This window comes from Pleurodeles waltl, chromosome 9 (genome assembly GCF_031143425.1).
Source record: "Pleurodeles waltl isolate 20211129_DDA chromosome 9, aPleWal1.hap1.20221129, whole genome shotgun sequence".
In the NCBI taxonomy this organism is placed as follows: Eukaryota; Metazoa; Chordata; class Amphibia; order Caudata; family Salamandridae; genus Pleurodeles; species Pleurodeles waltl.
Window position 1 is genome coordinate 883,406,481 of NC_090448.1, and position 25,829 is coordinate 883,432,309.

Consider the following 25,829-nt stretch of genomic DNA (forward strand, 5'->3'; position numbering starts at 1 on the left):
GACCCCAGGGCCAATAGCAAAGTAGGCCCCCTGACCTTATTGGTCATGGTGGGGTTGCTCAAGTGTTGGGTGACCTCTTTGGGTAAGCTAGGTGTTGCCCTAGCAAAGTTTGGAGTAGGGGAGGTGGGCACCTCACTACCCAAGTTGGCAGAGAGAAAGGAGGAAGACCCCCCTAGAGGAAAGTTTCAGTTTGAGTTGGGTCCTTTTACTGTTGGGATGGCTTCACTACCCATAGGGAGTGACCCTGACAGGAGGATATAAGGCAGAGTAGGCCCTGCAAAGGGACAGCCAGTTTTATTCACTGTCTTCCTCGCCTAACAAGCCAGGAAGACTCTCCCAGGGTTGGGCTGAGTCTCCTGGGCGCGTGGGCTGGGGGGGGGGTTGTGTGAGAAAACAGGGCTGATTGCAGAGGCCCCATAACTTTTTGCCCCCATTTTCCTCTTTTTGCTGGTGTTTTCCTGACTTTGATGGTGCCCTGGGTACTGCTAACCAGTCCCAGGGCCTGTGCTCTGTGTAAAATGGATATGCAAATTAGGCTAATTATAGTTGGCTAAGTTAACCTACCTATAAGTCCCTAGTATATGGTAGGGCATGTAGGTTTAGGGACCACAGCATAGGTGGTGCACACCTAGGTGCACTGCTGAGGTGCCCAGTGTCATTTTAAAAGCAAGCCTGCCTTGCTGGCTGCTTTTAAATTAAAGTTATATGCAAATTCGACTTTGGAATTAAAGGTACTTCCAAAGTCTTAAACTACCTTATTTTTACATATAAGTCACCCCTAAGGTGTGCCCTATGTGCCCCTAGGGCTGGGTGCCATGTAACTATAAGCAGGGACTTTATAAAAATAGATTTATAAGCCCTGGTGAGGTAAAAACAGCCAAATTCGTTTTTCCCTCATTGAAGTAAATGGCCTTCATAGGCTAGAATGGGCAGACTTTATTTTAAATTTTAAAGTCTCCTTAAATGTTACATACCAAGAATTTGGTATCAAATTAATTGTTGTAATAAATCCCACAACTTCCAGTTGTTGGATTTAATATAACTTGTTCAGGTAAAAAGTTTAGACTTTACCTAAAAAGTTGCCAATTTCAGCTCTGCATTGTTTTTGCTGCTGTGCTCTGATTGGCCAGCCTGCAGCAGCTTCTGCCAGGCTGCCTTGATGAGGTGTGAAGTGGCCAGGCTTCACACAAAGGAATGTGCTTGGGGGAGAGAATCTCCCCTCAGCAGATGGTGAGGCAGGAAGGGGGAGGGCTGCCAAACTGGTCTTCAAAGGCAGAGAAGGACATTTGGAGCACCCAGCAACATCCCCACATCCTGCAACCCCAGACAATTAGGTGCCCCCTTGATTAGATTAGGAGAGGGCAGGAGAGTGGTGTGTTTATGATTTTTAGCCACACCAGTGGGTGGGCTCAGCCAGATGTAACCTCCAAAAATCAGATTCATCCATGTTGGATTTTTAGAGACTGTTGCCTTCTGGGATGGATTTTTGCCACACTTCCCAGGAAGTGGTCATCACAGGGGTACGACCCTGTCCCTGATTGGAGAACCAGGGCCCCCCTGCTTTTCACCCAGGAGCAAGGATAAAACTGGCAGACCTGCACCCACGCCTCAGATCCCCACCAAATTTCAAGAAGAAAGAACTTAAGGAGAAGAAGGACTGCCCTGCTGGACCCCTGGCCTGCACCTGGAACCTGCACTCAGAAGGACTGCACCAGCTGCACACTTGGGCTTCACCACAATAAGGACTTTGCCTGGCTTCAACTGGTTCAAGGAGGGACTCCCTGTTTGCTACAGGTGAAAAATTGCTAACCAGAGTCCCCTGCACCAACTCCTGAAGAAAGCGACCAGCTGACCACTGTCCAGTGGCCAAAAAGGAGTTTGCGCCAGGTGCATTCTGGGAGTTGAAGTCCGCACCCCCCAAGGACCATCACAGAACTTCTGGACCCTTGGGGTGAGCTGTGGACCCCAAAAGAACCTTAAAAGAACATCTGGGTGAAGCCCCAGAAGTTTGGAAAAGATTTGAGAATTTTTGGGAAAAAGCTCCAGAGAGGGACCGACCCGCCGCAGAAATTCTAGCCGGCTTGCCTCAACCGCGACCCGGCCTGACTTCGTGGTTCGTCCCGGTAAAGAAAAACATCCAAAAAAGAGACTAAGTCCGAAGGTAAAAAGTTGACCGGGACCTCCCAGCCATCGTATCCGAGAAGGGCTCCATGGACGTCGGATCAAGATCCAGGTTTACCCCGGTCGAAGGATTTTCATCTCGAAAAAACGACTAAGTCCGAAGGTAAAAGTCTCCACCGAGGAAACCCACATTGCGTATCCGGACAAGGGCTCCAGGAGGTCGGATTCAACTGGCAGGTTCGTCCCGGTGAAGAAAAACTTCAAAATAAAGACTAAGTCAGAAGGTAACTTTTTAACCGAGGCCTCCCGCGACCTGTAGCCGAGCAGGGCTCCATCGCGGTCGGCCTGAAACTTTGACTTTGCCCCGGTCCTGGTGCAACCAGATGACCCGATTGGCGCTTTTTGTTTCTAAGCGCTAGAAAAATAGTAATTCTTTAAAAATTCATATCTCCGGTTCCCCAGAACCGATTTTAATCGTTTTTGTGTAATTTTAAAGATAAAAATATAAACTATTTTTATAAATTGGTTTTGGATTTTTAAACTGTTTCCTGTGTTTTATTTGATTACTGTTTTGTGATATTTGAATGCTTTACACTTTGTCTCCTAAGTTAAGCCTTGACGCTCGTTGCCAAGCTACCAAGGGTTGAGCTGGGATTAATTTACTGAGACCTAATTGTACCTAGGTGGAGGTTAGTGGCTTGTTGCTAGGTGTAGGTACCTACCTGCCCTACCAATAACCCATTTTCCAACAGCCGTATAATCACCTTCATAAATACACTTAACTATTTTCTTTTTACTTCTACATACTTTGGCAAAATGGCCCACCATTCCACATTTATTGCATTTTACTTTTAACGCCGGGCACAACTTGGAGTGAGCCAAATGATCCTTGTTATCACATCTATAACATTTCCTTTCAGTTTCCCCACTCTGAATTTTTTTTCCAGGTTTGAGGTTAAACACTTTGTAAATGCCGTCCTCATTATTCCCTGTAGATTTTATTTCATTTAAACTTCTTTCCGAGATCTCTGCTTTCCTTACTATGGCTAAGATGTCTTCCAGATGGGAATCACCATTTATCCAAAGTCTTTCTTGAATCGATTGATTACCGCAATGCATGACTACTTGATCCCTAATAAGTTCATCATGAATTGTTCCAAATCTACAGTCCAGAGCAAGTTTCTTTAAGTCCGCAACATAGTCATCCACAAGCTCATTTTTTTCCTGTTTTCATTGGAAAAATTTATAACGGACAATTCCCATACAAACTTTTGGAGAAAAATACTTGTCAAGATCCAGCATAGCGGCATTAAAAACACAAATATCACCGCTTATGGCATTTTCGGGCATCTTATTAAAAGTTTTTAGACCCATAGGACCCAAAGAATGCAATAGGATCCTCTTTTTCTGTTCTGCAGGCATTTTGTTATCCATATCAATGGCAGCTAAATAATTAAAAAAAATATTCTTTCCATTCAAACCACTTGATAGGTGGTGAATTGCCCATTGCCCAAAAAGTTTGCGGGGGAACAATTGTAAAATTGGCCTGCGCCATGTTAGTGGCCAATTATAATGTACACGCAATGACCTCCAATGCTACTAAATAATACTAAGTAATTTTTTTTTTTAAATAATAATAACCTTCCCTTCTCGGACCTGTTCCAACCCTTTACAACAGAATGTTGTTTTGCAATTAAAGAAAAATGCCTTCAAAATTGTTGTTTTCTTCCTTCCCTCCTTCCTGTTTATTTTATTTATTCCTCTTTATTTTTATTATTTTTTTTAAAATCTTTTTAAATATCCAAGACTCCTACTTTGCTAATAATGTTCAAAGGCTAACGATGTTTAAATGTGCAGTTTGTAGAACCCCATGAAAACCCGACGATGGCAGAAGAAACAGTACATGCAGAGGTCAGCGGAGATCCACAAGATTCAAAATAATACACTTTGGGGGTCATTCTGACCCTGGCGGCCGGTGGCCGCCAGGGCCACAAACCACAGGAGCACCGCCAACAGGCTGGCGGTGCTCCCGAGGGCATTCTGACCGCGGCGGTTCAGCCGCGGTCAGAAAGGGTAAACCGGCGGTCTCCCGCCGGTTTACCACTGCCCGTTGGAATCCTCCAAGGCGGCGCAGCTTGCTGCGCCGCCGAGGGGATTCTGACACCCCCTACCGCCATCCTGTTCCTGGCGGTTCGCCCGCCAGGAACAGGATGGCGGTAGGGGGTGTCGCGGGTCCCCTGGGGGCCCCTGCAGTGCCCATGCCAATGGCATGGGCACTGCAGGGGCCCCTGTAAGAGGGCCCCGCTTGTATTTCACTGTCTGCTTAGCAGACAGTGAAATATGCGACGGGTGCAGTAGCACCCGTCGCACCTTCCTACTCCGCCGGCTCGATTACGAGCCGGCTTCATCGTGGGAAGGACGGTTTCCCTGGGCTGGCGGGCGGCCTTTTGGAGGCCGCCCGCCAGCCCAGGGGAAACCTCAAAATACCCACCGCGGTCTTCCGACCGCGGTACGGTATTATGGCGGCTCCCGCCGGGCGCGCGGTGACCGCGCCCGGCGGGAGTCAGAATGACCCCCTTTATGTGTTACACGTAACCTGCCTTGGAAATCGAAGGAGACACTAGCGGAAGCTGTGTTATTCTCCTTAGCGTGCTCGTAGCTAAGGAGACCCGCTGAAGGGAAGCGTCGCGTTGCCCAGGCGACGCGCGTAGTGTGTGCGCGTCTGTTGAAAGGACGACGCTCGCGCTGCTCTGCACGCGCGCACACCAACGGCCGGGCAGGGCACAAAAGCGCACGGAGGAAGGATTTCCAAATTTCCCCAAAGACAAATGTAACGAATATAATTACATCGACGTTCCGTCCCAGGTCGTCAGCCCCCAAGGCAGCAGCAAGGTACAAAAAGACGGTGGAGAAGCATCCAAAAGATGAAAACGCTGACAAAAACGCTGCCGGTTTGGAGCCTCGTCGCCAAATTGAAGTAATTGCTTCTCACAAACCAGGTAGGTACAATCCTTTATTAAGAAATAAGGACGGAAGAACAGGTCCGTTCAGGGACAGGCTCTGGATCAACTGACTTCAGGAGACTGCACGACCTAGAACGTGGAATCTCCCCAAGTCAGCATCACGAGCATTCTAAGAATAAACTAGAACACTACATAATGTCTATGAGAACATGTATGTCTATGTCCTGCATTATCTATTCACTCAGATGACATTAGAAATAATGTTATCAGTGACAGCATATCTGACATTGTACACGACATGGTCATTAATCTTAGTAATGACGACACTGAAGAGCGAAGGATTGTTCTTTTACATGTATGTTATCCCACTGCTGAATTACGGGCTGGTTTCAGTGACCTTCACCCAGAGCCCACTGTTCCACATCTACAGGCAGGGCTGGGTGGGTAACATGCCATCTATCCAGGGCCTATACATATACGTAGCAGAGTGAAGTTCTGACTTTTAAGCAAAATTGTGTAAGTATGTTTTATTAGTGACTGCACAGAGTGATATTAGCTATGCTTCCTGTTTAAATGCAACTCAATCACAGCTACACAGACGCCATTGCCGACTGTAGCATATATGACACATTTTCGTCAGGGCTTAGACTTGAACCAAAAGCAGCCCTGAGAAATCTTTCAAACCAGCTTTCTGCCATCCTCTTGTCTAATCTTTCTCTTTCCTTTTCCTCTCTTTGTCTCTTCTCTCTCTTTCTTCTCTATCTTTCCTCCTGATCTCTCGCCAAGGACAGGCTGTACCTGCTGGGTTGTCTAGAGACGCTGGAGAAACCTTCGAAACCCCTCTCCAAAGGCTCCAGCCAACCAGGAAAATACCCGAGGGATTAAATGGCCAGACCGGCCCTGATTTCCATCGAACTTCACATAGACAAAGCAGATTAGCACACATGTACCATTTAAAAGTCTGGAGTAATCATCCGTACACTTTATAACATATATTGTTTGGAGTCTATTGATTGATTGGTGCACAGGCTTTTCTTTTTGAGATAGTGAGTTTTTTGGTGCAAAAATTAGTCTAATATTAATGTAAGAAGTATTATTCTTTGTAATCCGACCGTTGCGTTTGTGAGTGCACATTTGTTGCGATCCTTAGAAGGGCAGGAGGTGTTACATAGTCAGAGTAAGAACGACATGTCATTTGATAGAAAATAATAATAATAATAATAATATACAAATTATCAATTATTATTAGTATTAGATTACTGTTGTTATGACGCAGTGCATTCATGCCACAGTTTGACCATCTCAATCTGCTGTTGTATGTAAATATCGTCTTGTTTTAAATTTAATTGGTGTGAAAATCTCAGTTACCCTGTTATTTAACAGTACTAAATCACAGATGTTCCTAAGCACAGATAGCGTAATGACTGCAGAACTTTGTTATTAAGTCTACATTTCTCAAAACAGAATTTTGAGCAATTTTCTGTGTTACGGATTCAAGCTTTTTCACATATTTCCAGGTCCCATTTTCAAACTTGAATCCGTCTCGAAGCTCAAACGTGCAAATCTGAGCTTTTGAGTCGATTTTATAATTAAAGGTTCACATTTTATCCAACAAAGTTTACTGCCTCCATGTGATCAATATAACATGAGCATTCGCTGCTAAATTGTACCCCAGATTTGTGAGCTCTGGTATTGGCCTTCCCTCTGGTGGTGACAATAAGAACTACAGCCTCTTTTGTCCTTGGATCTTAATTATGTCACTTCGTACAGCATTTGTATTCCATATTCCAAAGCCCTTAAATCAGAGGACTTCAAACTGGGTTACTGTTCACCACCCCCGTGGGCTTGAAATGATTACTGAGTGGCGGAAAGGGAAGAGGGGTAGGGGCAGATGCAAAAAACTGTTTTTTTTTTTAAAGTGAAAAAATAGTGAGATCCTTGCAATGGTCATCTTAGCCTCTTTTGTCACACATGTCCTGGCTTGGAGTGCGTGTCAAAAGGACAGTTGGGCTCCACATGTAACTTTAGGAAGACCGGGATGCCCTTATCATGTTGGCAATCATGTAGTTGATTGCATGTTACAAGGGATAGCCGAGCATCACTGCAACGTTTGAATTAAATATATATGATCAGCCAAATTTATATTATGATTTTTAAAACTATGTTTGATATGGTTGTCATTCTGGGCTCCAATGTTTACCCTTCGGTGTCGGTGGTTGCGGAGTGGGGGGGAGGGGTGGCGTGCAGAATTAATAAGTTGGCAGATCAATAATGCCCATTAGCGTCTCCTTTGTTCCATTCTACAAATCAGGGAAGTAACCAGAAAAATACTGCCACTAATGAAAACAAGAATTGGAGCTAAAGACCACAGTGGGTTGAAGTATCTCCTGACTATTCTCAGACAACAGAGCACTTACCAGCCCTGTGACAAAATGTTAATTTGGCTTAGGGCAGCATTTCTTATACTCAATAGGTAGGTAGGTGCTTAGGCATCTGTTCCCAATGTGGCACTTGAGCGTGATATTGAATAGTCTTGAGCAACCACCTATGCATTTATATCTTCTGCTGATCAGTAACACACCCACAGACACATGTCTGATGTCTCATATGTGTGGAGGGTGGAGCCACAAGGGAAGTCTCCACAGGCCAGTAAGCATAACCCTGGCTCCTGTGTCATCTGTTCTGTGAACACCAGCAGGCCGTGCTTACTTTAGCAATTGCAGAGCAAGTGTTTTGACAGCCTCTACACGCACTGGGAGCTACCTTAGCTATGGAAAAGCACTCCCAGCCCCCATGCTTTGGAACTGCACTTAGAGATATTTGAGCTCTGAAACATCAATCCCAGCCTCCTTCTCCATGGAACTGTACTGGGTCCTACCCTAGCTCCTAGCTGTGGAAAAGCTCTCCCAACTCCCTGTGCCATGGATCTGCACTCAAAGGTATTGGAGCTCTGGAATAGCAGTGCCAGGCTCCTAGGCCATGGAACCGCACTGAGAGCTCCTATCTGTGGAAAAGCACTCCAAACCCCCATGTCATGGAACTGCACTGAGAGATATTAGGACTCTGTAACTGTATTCTCAGCCTCCTAGGCCATGGAACTGCACTGGGAGGTACCCTAGTTTCCCAGCTTTAGAAAAGCACTCCCAGCTCCCCATGCCAAGGAACTGCAGTCACTGTTATAAACCATGGGATGCCATTCAGAGATGATGGAGCTCTCGACCAGCAGCCACCTTGGTCATGACAATGTACTAGGAACTACCCTAGCTGCTAGATCTGGCAAATAACTGCCAGTCTCATGTGTTATGGTACTGCACCCAAAGATATTGGAGTTCTGGAACAGCAATCCAAGCTCACCATGCCATGTGTTGGACTTGGTCCTTTTTGCAGGATCAACCCCAGACCCCAGACTTTTTGCCTTCAGTCCTCCATTTTCGCTGATTTCCTTTTTGCTGGTGTTATGATTACATGTACTTTACCAGTGCTAACCAGTGCTAAAGTGATTGTGCTCTGTCCTCTAAACATGATAACATAAAACATATCTCAGGCCAGCTATTGAGGCCTATCAGTGCCATTTTTATGTGGCAAAGTAAGCCTTTTGCCAGGCCACAACCTTCCTTCTTAATACATGTCATATGTCACCTCTAAGGTAGGCCATATGTAGCCCATAGGGCAGCGTGCTGTGTAATTAAAAGGTTTGACATGTTCTTTTAAGTTTTGAATGTACTGGTAGCAAAAAACCTTTACAATTGTTGTAACTACTGCAAGTCTTACCTCCCCCATAGGATAACTTTGGAGTTACCTTATTACATTTTATATGTATAATTTACAAATGGGAACAAGTAACCTTTTCATGTTTGGTGTCTCTGGAATTACAATGTTAAATTGTAACTTATGGTGAAGTCAGATTTTAAATTGTCATTCTGAAAATGCCACTTTTAGAAAGTTGGCATTTTCATGCCTTAACCATTTTGGTGCCTTCACCCTGTCTCTGGGTCACATGACTGGGTGTAGCACATGACTGGGTTAAGTTGACAGTTGGGCATTTGTGTATTCCTCTTGACAGCCACCAACCACACACAATGGGGAACATAGGTGTAACTGGATCGGCCAACACTGGCAGGATGGGAGGGAAGATTTGGGCAAAGCCCTACTACACTTTAATAGGCTGTGTCCTGTTTACTCACAAGGGCTGCATAATCCCTGTAGTTAGTCTGGAGCCAGGGCAGGGAAGGCAGAGCATCTGTGTACTTCAGAGGTATGCCTAAAGAAGATTTCCCCCCCACTTCAAAGGGACAACTGTATTTAAATACTTGACCTCAAACACCAACTCTTCAGTATCTTTCTGGACCTGTGGATACTCTTCCAGGAACAAGGACTGCTGTGCTGCTACAAGGTATGCCACTCATCTGGACTGCTGCACTAAAGGCACTACTAACCTGTTATGCTGCCCTCTAGCCTGAGGAGACCTGGACCTGCAACTTCATCTTGAACCCAGGACCCTAGAGTGATTCCTAGGGCTAGTCTGCTGGCCACCCGATCTGAGCATCAGGGACATAAAAAGCTCTCCAACCAGCTTCTGGACCCAGCTGCAGCGAGTTCCTGAGCCCCAAGTGGTACCTTTCAATTCCTGGTCCCTTGGTGTGGCTCAAGTGCTCTTAAATCAAGCTTTTGGATGGTTTGTAACTGGGAATGGGCCTGTTCAGACCAAGACCTTGCCTCTCACACCCAAAATCAGCGCAAGCCACTTCCAGCTCAAAACCTCACACAGCAGGATTGACAGGCCTATGGGGAACTGTCAATGGGACGATCCAGCCTGCCCATCTGCTATGCCCGGCCTGCTTTTCACGCCACATCAACAACCACCCACAACACTCTCCTTGGTCACCCTGACCCTCTCCATTGCGACCGCACTCAACATAAAACGTAAGAATGTAAAACCTCAGCAAGACCTATTTGGGGCTGTATCTGCATACACTCCATCACGCTTGACTTTAACCTGGTCCAGCGCAACCATAGCCACGGTTGGTGCATTGTGCTTCTAGGTACAATTTTTTATGTTATTCTTTAAAATTTCATAACTCTGGTTGTACCAATGGATTGTTGTCATGTTAGTCGTGTTCCATTTATTGAATTAAGCTCTATATTTTAGTACATTGTGCTTTATTTTTCTAACATGGATCTTTTTGTGTGGTGTACAAATACTTTATACATTGCTTCTAAGTTAAGCCTGGCTGCTCTTGTCTGAGCCACCAAGGGCTTGAGAACAGGTTAATTTGGGGATTGCTTGTGCCTTAACCTGACTATAATTGTGGTTGCTGCTTGACCAGGCCTCACACCTCTGTCAACGAGTAACCCAATTTCTTACACACCATGTAACTTCACTTATAGATAGTGTAGCTCTGAAACATCTCTGGAACAGCAGATGTTCCCAGCACCTGGACAATGGAACCACACTGATTTCAGCCCTTGTTGTGGACATATAGTCCAGCTATTTGGGTGAGAAAACGTCATTGCCTGTTGTGCAGGCTATGGAACTTCCACCCGGACAATGGAAACATGCTCCCATCTAATTCCCACTGCCAGACTACCCTTTTCACTTTCATGAAGCAAATCATCTCGCCCCTACCCGGTCCTTCCGGAGTATACTTGGAAAGGATTAATTTATCATAGCTTTCTTATATAAATCTTTTCGTTCACTCACGCACTATAAAATCAATGTCATGCAGCACAATTTAATGTGTTTTATCCATCCCAGGACAAATGGAGTTGAGTAACAGTGAAAAATAAGCTGCAAATCTGTGACAGCATGCACTTTATAAAAACAAGTTGTTAGGTTATGAGCTGAATGCTGTTATTTGTGGACGAGGTACCGAACGGAGATGTGTGCTAATAGATTAAATATTATTAGCATATTTTACTTTTACGTCTTAACCTGAATTGCTAATGTTACAAAGTGCATTGATTCTTGGTAATCCAGGCATGGGTTGCACAGCAATTTCTAAAATTTCTAAAATGCAAAAACAACATATTGCATGAATCGGTCACTGGAAAAGTGTCCAATATTTGATTGTCCATATGAAAGCACAGTAAATGCTGAATATTGTAGTGCATTTAGTAAATGATGTATGTTCAGTCGAATTTGAAGCTTCAGGGCACGTACACGTGCAGAAAACATATTTGGGTGCCAACACAATTGCTGATAAGTCATGGATGGGGAACTGTCAATGGGACGATCCAGCCTGCCCATCTGCTATGCCCGGCCTGCTTTTCACGCCACATCAACAATCAACCACAACACTCTCCTTGGTCACCCTGACCCTCTCCATTGCGACCGCACTCAACATAAAACGTAAGAATGTAAAACCTCAGCAAGACCTATTTGGGGCTGTATCTGCATACACTCCATCACGCTTGACTTTAACCTGGTCCAGCGCAACCATAGCCACGGTTGGTGCATTGTGCTTCTAGCACCTGGACAATGGTGGGTTGGGTGGGCGCTCCTAATTTCAAGAAACATGTCATAGTGCAGTAGGCGAATGCATAATACTTCATTTAAATATTACTCCAAAGTACTAACAAGAATTTATAGTGCCAATCAGTCTCGATTATCTTAACATACAAGACAGCCTGATTGGAATTGCCAGTACTTATTAACAGTATCCTGTCAGAATGGAAGTTGTTTCAGTATCTGCGACACTACTGATGCAGTTTTTCTATTGACCACTAGAGGGCACTAAACAACAGCAGAAAGGGAGAGAAGCAACAAATAGGAGGAAGACAAGTGAGATTTATACGAAATCCAACCAATCTTGAGGGACGATGGCTTTGTGGAATATTGTAACTGCCTCCCGACAGACAGTTGGAGCTGTCTGTAGCGAGACTGCAAACAATAAGGCAAAAACCTGAGCTAACCTTACAGGTCATTGCAGATACTTTAGCACCACTCAGGTTCTAAACTAGAATTTCCTTCCTGCAAGACTTGCGGTATTTCAGGACTTCTTCCCATGCTTTGCTGACAGCATTCTGTGTGGGGAGGTTTGTGGATTACTTGTATACCGTTGAACAGAAAGAAAGAACAGCATGAAGACTAACTAGCATGGCAGGAATAAGGATGTGCGAAACAGCGCAATTATTTCATGAAATTTCGTGAAAATCCCAAAATAAAAACAAAAATTATGTTTCAGTGCAAAATGTGTGTTTTCACGTAAACACTCACCTCCTTTGAGCAGAAATGTTCTCTATGTAAGACATGTTTTTTGCATGAGCCACTAAATGGAACTTACACAAAATAGTGCAATGCACAAATTTTAAAAATTTCACAAATGTCACATAAGCAGAAACTCAGGAATTTAACTGGCATAATTGAAATGTTACTTAGACCCAGGCGCACACTAACATTTTTATCACCATGCAGGGCTTTTCTGAAACAGCACCCTTATATGACACATGACTCTTGAAATTAGGAGCCACCCGGCATACCAAAAGGCTAGACATCATTTAGGTGTTGACAGGGGTAGCATTCGAGACCTTTAGACCTCAGCTTGCAACCCTTGGCAGATTGCTTGCGAGCCCTGCCTTTAGGACAAAAACTGATCTTGCTAGTTTGCCGCGCTGAAAATACTATACCTCAGATTTCATTTGTGTTTAATTATTTTTTTTAACGTTTGCTCTCTTTTTTTCCTGGAAACCGATACTTTCTGCACAGATCTGCACTTGGCATTTGCTAACAGAGTCATGGAAAATCTTAGGGATTTCCAGTCCATTGAATTTACGAACATTACCTTGTTCAGGATGCCTTTAGCCCATCATAGTGTGCTATTAGGCAATATGTGCCACCTCTGATCTAGTTTTACATTAGCCTAGGCCACACTGCCTCTTCCTCACTGCAGCATTAGGCCATTTAACCACTTTTCACCCATTCTAGTCTGCTATCAGTCTGTTAAGGCCTTGGCCAGCATGGCCCAATCCATTAGTGGTTACTGCATTCTGACTCTTTAAGCAAGATCAATTCTCAATACTTACAGTCCTTACAAAATGAGAATGAGCTGTGAAAGAAGGAAAGGCAAACTTTTCTTAGAAGTGAATGTACTCTTTATAACGTAAAGTTAAGAGATTGATGCAAGAACCCAGATGTGGTTAGAGTCCAATGTCAGCTCAGCTGAGACTTCCATTAACCCATCACACCGATCTTCGACCTGGACTACTCTGGTATTGGTACACCTGGCCTACCAAATCAATAATTTAGCCCACCCACCTCCGATCTCATGAAATGCATGCTGCTCTGGTAAGCCATACAGCAGAGTCAACAAATCAGCAAATTAGATTAACAAGGCCATTCAATGAATGATGTGACAATCGGTCTCAAAACCTAAGCAGACAACATCAAACAAAGGCAGATTCTAGAATTTCTTTTGCTAGTAATTGTTGGTGGCACCGGAGAGGGCAAACAGACTTCTTATTTGTATCTTTTCTATAGAAGTCCTGAACAGCGGTTTCTCAAAGGGCCGCTTTTCATCCAATGGATTCAAGTAAGTCTGAGGAGTCACAGGAACCCAAGTGAAAAATATTGCTTGAATGGACTTGACGTGAACTCCAAACATATGTTTTCCCTTCCAAGGGCAATTTGTTTTGTAACTAGCAACAGCTGGTAAAATATAATTTTATTTACAGGTAGGAAACAATCTTATTTATCACGCTAATTTTGACCTGCTTTTTTAGTAGGTTTCGGAAAGACAACTAAAGAATTGGTAGTTACTTGCTTAGAATATGAGTATAACCTAATGTTCCTGTGTTTTGGCTTGTTCCTATATGGGAGGACATGGCAGTAAGCTCTGCTTCAGTGTGGAAGGTAGATAACATTATTTAACAAAGAAACACCCACATAACAAGTGGCTGCTTCTGTAAATAGTGTTCAAGTGGCTGTGTTAACGTTTTCAAAGTTACAAATGCTTACACCGAGGAGAAATCTGCAATTAAAAGCCAATCAATATAAATCAAAATCAAAGTGTGCAAGATGAGTAACATAAGGAGAACCCCAAAGCAAGGAGCAGCCTGAACCAAAGTATAATTAAGCAAGGTGACCAAAATTGACTGCCTTCAAAGAGTGCACGAAAATGACTGGCAAATATCTCAGAAACATCAAGTTTCACCGGTTTTAAGCATACTCAGAATGGCCTGACAAGACATAATAGGGTTGAATTAATAAAGATATATTCACATAAACCAGTCAATTTTCAGATACACCAAATAAGATACATCTAGTAAACACCAACTTTGCTGCATATTAATAAAGAGATGTGCTTAGGAAATGAAAGAAATGACAAGATGTTTGATTAGCACAAAAATTCATCAACAGTCCAGCTGATGAATGGTCCTTAGAGAATACTTGAGCAAAAAACCTTGCATATTACAAAGAAAGGGACAGCCTGAGCATGGCTTCCTTGGAAGAGCACATATTAATTCAATGATATTTTGTTGAATAAACAACATTGTGAATGACGCTTTCATTTTTGTTGATTTTACAGAGTGGGGAACTCAAAGGAAACACGTGCTTGTGGAGAATGCATGTTTACATAAAATAAAAGTGCACATTAATTCTTCAAATGTGAATGAACGTAAAGGCAAGCTCATTGCAGTCTGTTCTAGTCGTGCTGATGCAATTATTATTTTCTTATTTTTTAAAACTCTCCTACAATTTCATGTAATTTCTTTTTTACCAAATATACTTCACTGTATGACTCCTTGACGAAGAAATTAGTGACACCAAACTGTCTGTGAAGTGAGGCAAGCCTCCTAGACAGGTCATACGGGTGAAAGTATATTTTTAACCCAAAGGGCCAACATGGCTGCCAGACAAGCTCCATTTCTCATTTAGTTAGGATGGTGTCAAAGAAGAGCACACTTTACCTATATTTGGGCATTTAGTGGTGGCAAAGGTTTGTGTAGTTTGCATTCGGGTGAATAGCAGTAGAGAGACATGAAAATAACTTCTCAGGTATACTATTCACAGCCTTGCTGGTAAATTGTATATTTGGGACAAGTTACAGACACTAATAATGAGGGCGTTACTTCTTAAATTATTTCCATGATGAGTTTGCATATAGATATGCCATTTTAATGTCTTTATGATATAGCTGCACTGGTCCTTTTAGTGGAAACAGATGCCCATTATAGAACTGGCTACATAATCTCCATTGGAAAAGAACAAGCAATGATGTGATGTTCAAAATACGGATGATTCTTGTGTTCCTGGCCCTTGCTCAAGACAGACCTGAGCTAAAAGGTTTTTTCAGTGATTGTTGTGGTTATGTAAAACAAAAAATGTAAATGTAATATGCAGCTAACCTTCTTTTTGTGTGTATTTTAAATAATGGGCTTCTGCATAAACTGTGCGTGCTGTGCACCATCTCCAACTGCACATACCCCCTTTACAGTGCAAGATCATCTTACAAGTAATCAGTGGTGTCCCAATGACATCAGAGGTTTTAAAATTATTTGTAGCTATTAGAGTATGGCTCAAGAATTGTAGTTATGCAAAGGAGTTGGCTTTATCAGCATAAACAGGAACACATACTGTGCAATAGAAATGCACATGGGAATACTAGTGGCTGAATGGGGGCAGACTAGTGGTCACCACAGTCTACCATGGATCAGAGTAATGGTTTTCAGCTCATGGCATTACCTACTGCTGTAAGGTTGGATAGCTAGTATACAAGCACATTATTTTAGCCTTTTTTTTTTGTTTAGGCCTGCAGCTTGTGCCCTTTCATCTAGATACGTGACAGCAAATGGCTTCATTTAGTGGAGATGTTTTAATTATTTTATCAGTTGTTCCTCTGAGCAGAATTCTGTTGTTCTTTTCTTGCATGACATATTCACTCTGTGTTTTCTCTAAGATTGGCTATCATAAGCTTAGTAGTTATTGCGGGTACAGGGCATTCCTCATGCCCCCAACTTTTATACACAGAAATATACGTGTTGTCATGTCAGGCGAGTTACTCAGAACATCTGATGATTTATTATAAAATACCTCACTGCCCCCTTTACCTTAGAGGGCGCAGAATTCTGTTGTTCTTTTCTTGCATGACATATTCACTCTGTGTTTTCTCTAAGATTGGCTATTATAAGCTTAGTAGTTATTGCGGGTACAGGGCATTCCTCATGCCCCCAACTTTTATACACAGAAATATACGTGTTGTCATGTCAGGCGAGTTACTCAGAACATCTGATGTTTTATTATAAAACACCTGACTGCCCCCTTTACCTTAGAGGGGATTTCCAACCAGTTGCCATCATGAGCTGCACACCGACATTGCAGTTTCTGCCGAGATCTAATACCTCCTCTGCCCGTATGTGGAAGGACTCTCAGTAAACCAGGAGATATCTTCTTTACCTACAACCACAGGTATCGGGATGGGTTCCATCGGGGGGGGCCTGATGGGCCGATTAGGGCTTACACTGCCATGCTCTTGTGTAGGGATTCTAGAACGATTATTGTGACAGTATGGTGGGACTTTTCCTATGTTTCACTTTCCCTGTCACTGCTTTGCTTCTATCATGTTTTATCATCCTCATAATTGCAGTACACACCTTTTTACATAAAATGCAGTTGATTCAATAAAACTATTTGAAACAAGTCCTGCTTATGTTTGTCTTTTGGCTGTATGAGGCATGTGTAACTCAGAGAAAGGGGTATGATCTGTTCCATCATAGTTTCCCTGAGAAATCCAAGAAATCATGCGAAGGACTACCACAAAACACCTTTCCTCTTAGGTATTGGTGAGGTGCTGCTAGCTGGCCGGAAGGGTTAGGCCGACAGTTGTCACACGGCATAGGATAAGACTCAGTCCCCCACACTCTGTGGTGCTGCCACCCAAATCCAGCAGTCTCTTTACCATTAGTAGAGTCTCTCCACGACACTAGTATTGTGCTAAATGACACATCTTCAAGGTCCTAATATCAGTGTAGAGGAAGGCAGTGACTAGGTAATAGGTGACAGTAATCTGTTTCAAGCTTTTCCTTGGCTCTGGCTTTGTTCATGTAAGCACAACAAAGTTAACACATTACACCCACCAGCATAGGGTAAACAACTCATATTCATGGGTGTTTTCTCCGAATTACTGATATGGCGCAAATAACCTACAGTAGAGAATGAAATCAACATTAGTATTAAATCCATTGTTATTTGAGTTTAGTATTTTCAAGAACTAGAGTTTTTCTGTGCTGTCAAAACCAACCTTCACATTTGTGGCAGTTTCTGTTGTCTGTCTTTTTTTGTGAAGTGGTGACTAAATGTGTTTTGGTTTTGTCATGTTAATCACCTGTTGACTTATTCTTCTGTGTATCTCTTGACAAGTCTCATCAGACTGCTCTCGTTAACGCTTCTTGCTCAGAATGAAGTGTGCCACATTGTTTTGCTTGCAGTGTTGTGAATATGTGTTGCTCAGATCTGTTGGCTTGCTATGAAAGAATTTATGCAGGAGTATTCCCTGATTTCAAATCCACTCCCATAGTAGGGGCGTGTTCCAGTTTTTATTTGTTCGTGCTTCAACTGAAATTAGCTGTTGGTCAAAGATGTGCTATGGTTTGGGGACATTGTTTGCTTACTGTGATGACAATGGTGTTCCCATAGCAACACTTGAAGTTTCTAGGAAATGTTTTCAGTTGAATCAGAAATCATTCTGTGTGAGTGTAAAGCTTATGAGGTCTGTGACCATTACAATGGAATTCCCATACTCATTTTTCTTATACGGGCTGGAGGTATTTGGGGCCATCTTCACTCTCTTTCAGCTCTTTCTGAGGAAGTTTGTTCTGTCCTCTAAAAAAATATTGTGTTCAGCACTAGAAGTTTTAAGTTGGATTAATTGGACTCAGAAATAGTTTTGATGAATGTGTTGACTTGAGAAATAATTGAACAGTATGTGTCATTGGGCGTATATAAACTCTTGAAAGCTTTGGATTGTGTGGTATTGGATATTGGAAATATTTTATGATACTGTTTGGCATTGTCCTTTGATGGTACTTAGAAACATGGAGCCAAGGCCCACTTCCCTTCTGCACTGTGGATATTAAACACACCACTGTCACTTCATCTCTGATGATCAAATTAACCCTAAGACCGGCTATATTTACTTTGTTCAGTTTGCAGTTGGCCTTTTGCAACTCTCGAAATGGACGTAATCCTATAGGAAGGCACCGGGAGACAACATCTTGCCATTGGAAATGTTGTCTACAACTGTGAACAGTAAGCATTAATTTGGTTCAGGAGGGTATTGTGCCATCTGCCATCCTTCTGCAGATAACACTCCAGTTTTCCTTAACGTATCATCACCTGATCTCTACTCTAGCACAGACCAGGAATAGCATGCAATCTGGATGATCCAGTAACGTCTGCAACTGAATATTGAAAAAATTGACGTTGGCTGATATGTCCCCCTCATTCCACTTGTCAATAACTTAGCTAACTATGCAAACTCCAACTGAGACAACACAAAGGAACCACATTTTATATCACTAAATCAGATTTTCACAATTGTTGTGCTGTCGCTAGTCCCCTTTCACTCTAGACTACGGACATTCTCTGAAATGCATACCTAGGTTCCAGCCATCCTCTCTCAGTGTCACCTTCCATGTGACAACAAGAAGAAAATGATTTAACCCCATCACTCCCATTCTTCTCCTGCTACAGTGGCTCAAATAGAAGACAGAGTTTTTCTATAAAAAGGCATGTCTTCCTCATGAAGATGCCAGCCTTAAAAACAGTGCATTCTAGTCTGAACAGTCTTGGGGCCCAGGATTGGAAAGTTTCTCCTATGCTCTCCTTGGACAAATTCACGTTTTCTGGCGTTCAAAAATGAGTATTCTGAATCAAAAACATGGTTCTTACTATAGGCAGTTTTACTGACTTTCGTAATGAGTTAGCTTTTCATTTAGAAATATTGTACCTCAGCTGCCTCCACCATTACGTATGTTTTGATATTGTCTGATAGATTTTATGAGTGCTGACTCGGAATACAAGTTATTAGTCTCCTTTATGTTTGGTGAAGTGTAGTCCTTTTGACTATTCATGTTTACTTTTTGCTTGTTATCTTTCAACGCAACTTAGCCTGCTCCTGACTCACTGTCCTTTTCTGGAATCACTGGCGATGTGTGACCTTTCCTATATAAAGTGTTTTGATGTACGGCTGGCTTTGTTCACGACTGTAAAACTACCAAATAAATCAATAAACAAATAATGTATCTGCAGACACCAGCCTGTAACCCGGAGAACACCTGCCCTGCTCTACCTTTCGTCCTTCAAAGGTTAATAAATTGTAATGGCAATAAACTGAGGCCTTTGAATTGCAGAAAATGTTTCCATTGTTGCACTCTAACGCGGGACATGTTTTTTTTTTCATCTTTACAGCGATTACTGAATTCCCCGACGATTTATTCACAATCAAGGAACGACAAAGAGGAGCGATTGCTTTTCATATTTCTTGTGTAAGTGTTTTCCATGAAGCAGTTATCATATTAATGAATAATTCCTGTTCACCTATGTTGACTCCCTTTTCAGAAGCCTTCCAGTTTTTTTAATTAACTTTATTTCATTGGGTCGAGAGTGGTTACAAAAGTTCATCCTCTGTGCTGTCAGCCAGCCCCATCTCATGAGTGTGACTTTCAGCGAGACGTGGCTTGCAGCCAACAGCTCTAAGCATCCTGGAGCTTGAAGGTCAACACTGGAGCAACGAAGTAAGTTCCAACATGGAATAATGTTGTTGGATAGAAAACTAGAACTGGCCAAAATGCCTTCTCATGACAAGAGGTCAGCACACAGCTGTAAACTTGAAAGTTAATTTGCAGTTCTGTGGATGATGGATGTTGGAATGGGTGGTAATAGGTCTTTTTTAATGAAAAGAGTTGGTGACAGTAGAAAGAATACCATTGGTGACTTTGTTTTATTACCATGAACGTGGTATGGAGTGAGGTGAGAAGACACACTAGTGCTCCTGCTCGCAAGCCCCATGTTTACAAACATCTGAGGACTTAGTCAAGGCCCCGGCACTCTGTTTCTGCTGAGTCTACTTATATTTGGCCATGTTTAACTGGAGGCAAAGCAAGGTAAAATGTACGAGGTTTATTCGGTACAATTCGGTACAACTGTCAGCACCAGAGTCCAGGCAGCAACTGCCGCTGCTGCAACACTGGGCCCCTCTATAAATGCAAGGTTTAATGTAATATTTCAAGAGAAATCGTAACATCCCCCACCTCCGTTTCAAACACAATGAAAAGAAAGTCAAAGCTTAACACACATCCCCTCTTTGTACTAAAAAATACAATATCTAGTGGTGTAAATATAGGAAATGTCGTGTAATGCAGTACTATCGTATACTGTAAGAAACAGAAAAAGTGTTGATAAATTGTTATATTGCTACATAACAGAAAAATGTAACTCAACTAATGGCAGAATTTTGAAACAGATCAGTGAATAGGTGGTAGTGAATACAACATGGTGTAGTCCTTGTTCTTTGAGAAAGTTGACGATAATCACGACCACCATCCAGCATTCGCTTTCCACAGTCACAATTACTCACTCCAAGTTACTCACATACGTATACCAAGAGGGAGTCTAGAATGATTGACGTGAAACACATAATCCACACCATTATCTAAAATTACTGTGTGATCCTTGATTTCCTTAACTTGCACAGGAGAGAAACGTGAAAATCCGTCTGTACATGACCAGGTTTCTTTATCCTTCCTTAGTCACTCACCTTGACTGGGAACATGCATACTGTTTTCCCACGGTACAGTACTTTACTTGTTCTGCACTCCTCACATCCAAAGTTTTCCCCAATTTGTCCGCATTCTCTTCTTTCCTGCTACCCACTCCTTGTTGATCCTAACCCAGCCACCCTTCCTCTCAGTAAGATGGAACGTGAAGGGCCAGTGCTGAAGTGAGGTCTAGTTCTCATGGCCAATTGCATGTCTTTCACTACTGACTTTCACTAAATGTCGATGGCCCTTGATAGTACGATTCATTCTCTCTACTAAGCCTTTGCTACAGGGATGGAAAAGTGAAGTCCTGACTTCCTTGATACCAAAAGAATCCAAAAGTTCACGGATTTCCTTGCACACCTGCTTTTTGCCATGCATTGCTAAAACAATATCTTTAGCGTACCCTGCATTAAAAACATGTTGTAAAAACATATCTTGATACTACTCCACTTAATATTCTTCACAAGTCTTATTTTGGGCCATTGGGAAAAATAGTCTATCAAAACAAGGGTATACTTCAGCATATTGGCTTTATCACTGGGTCAGCACATCCACATATATAGAGCATACCTATTGCCTTGATTTAAAGGTCACCAATAATTATAACAAAATGAGCGTTTAATAAATTCACAGATTGCAATGCTTAACAAAAGTGATTATTATAAAATATTTCTAATAAAGGATTCCTAAAAAAACATCAACATAAATATGAGCTTTTTTTTAAATGTTTCTCTGGTCACAATGTTCTATCCTAGAACTTACTACAAGAAGTCTCTGTACTCCCACTGTACATGTCCTGCTCAGAGTGCTTTAAAAAATATGGTAAACTCCCCTGGGGTCATGGATTCAATTTCCCAGGAGACTTACTGTGGTATTTGTAATGTTGCTGTTGGACCGCTGCACCCTCCACAGCTCCTCTCCCACAACAATAACAAATATTTAGAGGTGACCCTGCCTGTTCTAGTGGCACAGCCTGGATGAAAACATATAATTGTAATACGTCTGAGGGTATTATGGGCCACTCCTTGCAGGAGCAGTAAATAATGAATGAGTGACTCCTGTCGCTCATTTATTATTCTTTTCTTTTTCCCTTTTCTAGTGATCTGGTGCCCACCTGGGGCACCCACAATTTCCTAGTTTATTGGGGGCCAGGGGATGAGTAGCAGGGTCCAAAAACACAAAAGACCCACCCATTTTCCATAGACCTCTTTAGACTGTTCTACCGCAAAAACTGCTGAATGGAATTACACCAAATTAGTCAGAATGCTTGATCTTAGTCCATAAAGAAAACTTTTTTGTGATTTGGTGTTAATCTGTTTTCTGTTAGACTTTTCATCCTTGGCGTGGTCTCCCTTAACTTTTTGCCTCTGTTCCCCAGGTTGTTGATGTGTGCTGGACTCTGATTTTACTGTTTTTGTTACTCTGGGCACTTTACCACTGCTAACCAGTGCTAAAGTGCAAGTGCTCCTGTTTAAAATGTGTACGTAAATGGTTCTCCATGATTGGCATATTTGTTTTACTGTTAAGCCCCTAGTAAAGTGCACTAGATGTGCCCAGGGCCTGTAAATCAAATGTTACTAGTGGGCCTGCAGCACTGGTTGTGCCACCCACACAAGTAACCCTGTAATCATGTCTCAGACCTGCCACTGCAGTGTCCCTGTGTGTATTTTTACACTGTAAATTCGACTTGGAAAGTGTACCCACTTGCCAGGCCTAAACCTTCCCTTTTCTTACATGTAAGGCACCCCTAAGGTAGGCCCTAGGTAGCCCCAAGGGCAGGGTGTAGTGTATGGATAAGGTAGGACATATAGTAATATGGTTTATATGTCCTGATAGTGAAATACTGCCAACTTCGTTTTTCACTGTTGCAAGGCCTGTCTCTCTCATAGGATAACATGGGGGCTACCTTTAAATATGATTAAAGTGTAGATTCCCCTAGAGAGTAGATGGACGTGGAGTTTGGGGTCCCTGAACTCACAATTTAAAAATACATCTTTTAGTAAAGTTGATTTTAAGATTGTTCGTTTGATAATGCCACTTTTAGAAAGTGAGCATTTTCTTTCTTAAGCCATTCTGTGACTCTGCCTTGTTTGTGGATTCCCTGTCTGGGTCAGTTTGACAGTTGGGTTGTTTTTCACCTCGCACTAGACAGTGACACAAAGGGGGCTGGGGTGTAACCTGCATTTCCTGATTAGCCATCTCTGCTAGGAGGGAGGGGTGGAGTGGTCACTCTCATCTGAAAGGACTGTGCCTGCCTCTGACAATGCCGGCTCCAACCTCCTGGTGTGTGTCTGAGGCCTTGCCTGGGCAAGGCAGGATTTCACAAGTAGGTGTGAGTCCCCTTTGAAGAAAGGTGACTTCAAAGACTAAAATGGGTTTAAGAAGGGCACCCAAATCTACAGACTTGAGAAACACTTCTGGAACCAAGAGGAACCTCTGCCTGGAGAAGAGCTGATAGCTGAGGAAGAAGTGCTGCCCTGCCTGTGACTGTGCTTTGTGGAGCTTTCCTGCAGTGCTGCTTCTGCCAGAGTAAGAGGGCAAAGACTGGACTTTGTGTGCCTTCCATCTTGTGAAGAAATCTCAAAGGGCTTGATTTAGAGCTTGCCTCCTGTTGTTTGAAGTCTCAGGGACAGCAAAGACTTCTCTCTGCCAGCACCTGGAGTCTCTGGAGAGACTCCTGCTCTGACAAGTGGTGCCCGATCCAGTCCCTGGGCTCTTGAAAGGAAAGCTGGTGGAAATCCAAGGAAATCGACTTCGGACGACTCCGGACCGACGCCGCTGCTGAATCCGGTGACGCCGCCTGCACCTGATGCCGTGACCTTCGCTGGAACGCGACGCTCTTCGTAGGCCCGACGCCGCAGCAGCCCCGCTGAAGTCCACGACTCTGTGGAAGTCGCCGCACCACGTCGTGACCGACGCCGCTCGAAGTGAACAGATTCAACGTGTCGCACAGACGCCGCGATCCCCGACTTTGCGCATCGGCTTGTTTTCACTCTTCACCAAAGGTACTGTACTTGGGGGTCTACACGACTCCGTGTCCGGCGCCGCTGGTGTCGGCTTGTTGGGAACGACTCCGTCACAAGGCCGTGTTAACATCTCATCGAAGCATTTTTGTTTCTAAGTGCTATTTTTGAGTTTAATCTCTAAAAATTCAAAACTTGACTTCTGTATGTCGGATTTTTGTCGTTGTGGTCTTGTTTTGTTTAGATAAATATTTCCTATTTTTCTAAACTGGTGTTGTGTCATTTTGTAGTGTTTTCATTAAGTTACTGTGTGTGTTGGTACAACTACTTTACACCTAGCACTCTGAAGTTAAGCCTACTGCTCTGCCAAGCTACCAAGGGGGTAACCAGGGGTTAGCTGAGGGTGATTCTCTTTTACCCTGACTAGAGTGAGGGTCCTTGCTTGAACAGGGGGGTAACCTGACTGTCAACCAAAGACCCCATTTCTAACATGTAGTTTTTGAAATATTGAGGATGAGAAATATTTCATGTTTGAATGGTTGGATTGAGTGGACTCTCACAAGTTAATATCATACCCAATTAAAAAAAATAGAGCATTCTAATTGGCCTAGGGTTTTTTCCCTTAGGGCAACTCGCTTCCAGGGGAGTAAGGCTCCTGCAGGAGCGAGCGCTCTGACTGTCTGCCCGCAACATGAGAAAAAATGTTGCAGGCCACCATAACAGGACACTGGGGACTTGTTCCCAAATCCTAAAAATGTTTTTAAAAAAAGACATAAGGGGGAAGGGTAGGGATATGATGAACCGCAGCCCTCCCACTGCCTGCACTGGAAATCAGATTTAGAACATAAAGTAAACCAACACAATCAAACCAGAGCTAATCAGAGCTACCAGCATACCACAATCTATATAGATGCACATCTATCTTCTCACACAAAGCGATGTGTCCCATTAGTTGATAACCACAGCTTTGAGGTCATAACACATGACATGGAAACACTTCCCACACTGGCTAAAAGCAAACACAACATGCTTCCAACCACACATGCGCAAAGTGTAGCATGTTATCTGTGTGGATAAGCACTTCAGCATCTCACAAATGGGTGGTAGTTGCTATACAAATAACATAATATAATGCAACGCAATAGGGTCTTGAACTGGCCTCGAAAGGAAACTATTACAAGGAACATAATATCAAGGGTGAATAAAAGAAAGAAGGAGCCTACAGGCCGATTAAGATAACTGCCTTTTAAGTGAACTTCAGTTACATTATCAGGACCAAATGTAATCCTAAATTAAGGCAAATACGTTAGTACAACTGGAACCTAATGATGGCAGGCACTGCTGCCTTTCTATCAACTGCAGTAAGTGCGTGCAGACCTACGATTGGTTCCTGGAATATAAACAAATTCAGAAGTCTCTTTTCTTAATTTTTAGATGATTATTTTCCAGTTTTGCTTTCCTTATTTGAAGTAGAGGTAGATGCCCTTCCTAATTTCCGAAATGTTTCTGGGTGTTCTGCATTTATATTGTTTATTTATTTACATTTTCCTACAACAGGTCATAGGTCTTGAGCCAGGTTTTCTATGAGGAGCCTGCATGCGTCTTCCTCTACTCTGTGTCCCTCACATTTGAGGAGGGTTGGTCAGAACATCTCTCTCCAGGATACACTTAGGCGAATGACTGCATCGTTGACTGGAACTGGTGGGTGTGGGGGGGAGTATCCCACTGAGATATATATATATGACTGACATTTGGAGATGCACTTCCACCTTTCTTATATAATGCAGGCTTAACTTAAGGAAGAGAATGGTACGCAGACTTTGAGTTTACAATAAACTCCTTTGCTACAGGTCTGAACCCTTACTGGAATGATTTCAAGTGTTAAATCATTTGCAGCAGATGTATTTTGAAGAACATTTGGATCAATTAGTGTTCTGTTTGATTGGGGCACCAGGGAGTGGCTTGGGGTCATGGAAAGGGGTGAGGATGTAATGCTTGGATTACTGGCTGGTAATCGTTAATTTTT

The 25,829-nt window shown here is 42.9% G+C and overlaps 1 protein-coding gene across 2 annotated transcripts in view; it reads left to right on the top strand.

The window, feature by feature from the left end:
• The window catches only part of SLC24A4 (solute carrier family 24 member 4), a 551,017-nt gene that overhangs the window by 301,922 nt on the left and 223,266 nt on the right, over nucleotides 1-25,829 (top strand). For both annotated transcript variants that reach the window (XM_069208207.1, XM_069208208.1), the window contains exon 3: nucleotides 19,489-19,565. In XM_069208207.1, coding sequence (XP_069064308.1) covers nucleotides 19,489-19,565 — 77 coding nt within the window. The remainder of the gene's footprint in view (nucleotides 1-19,488; nucleotides 19,566-25,829) is intronic.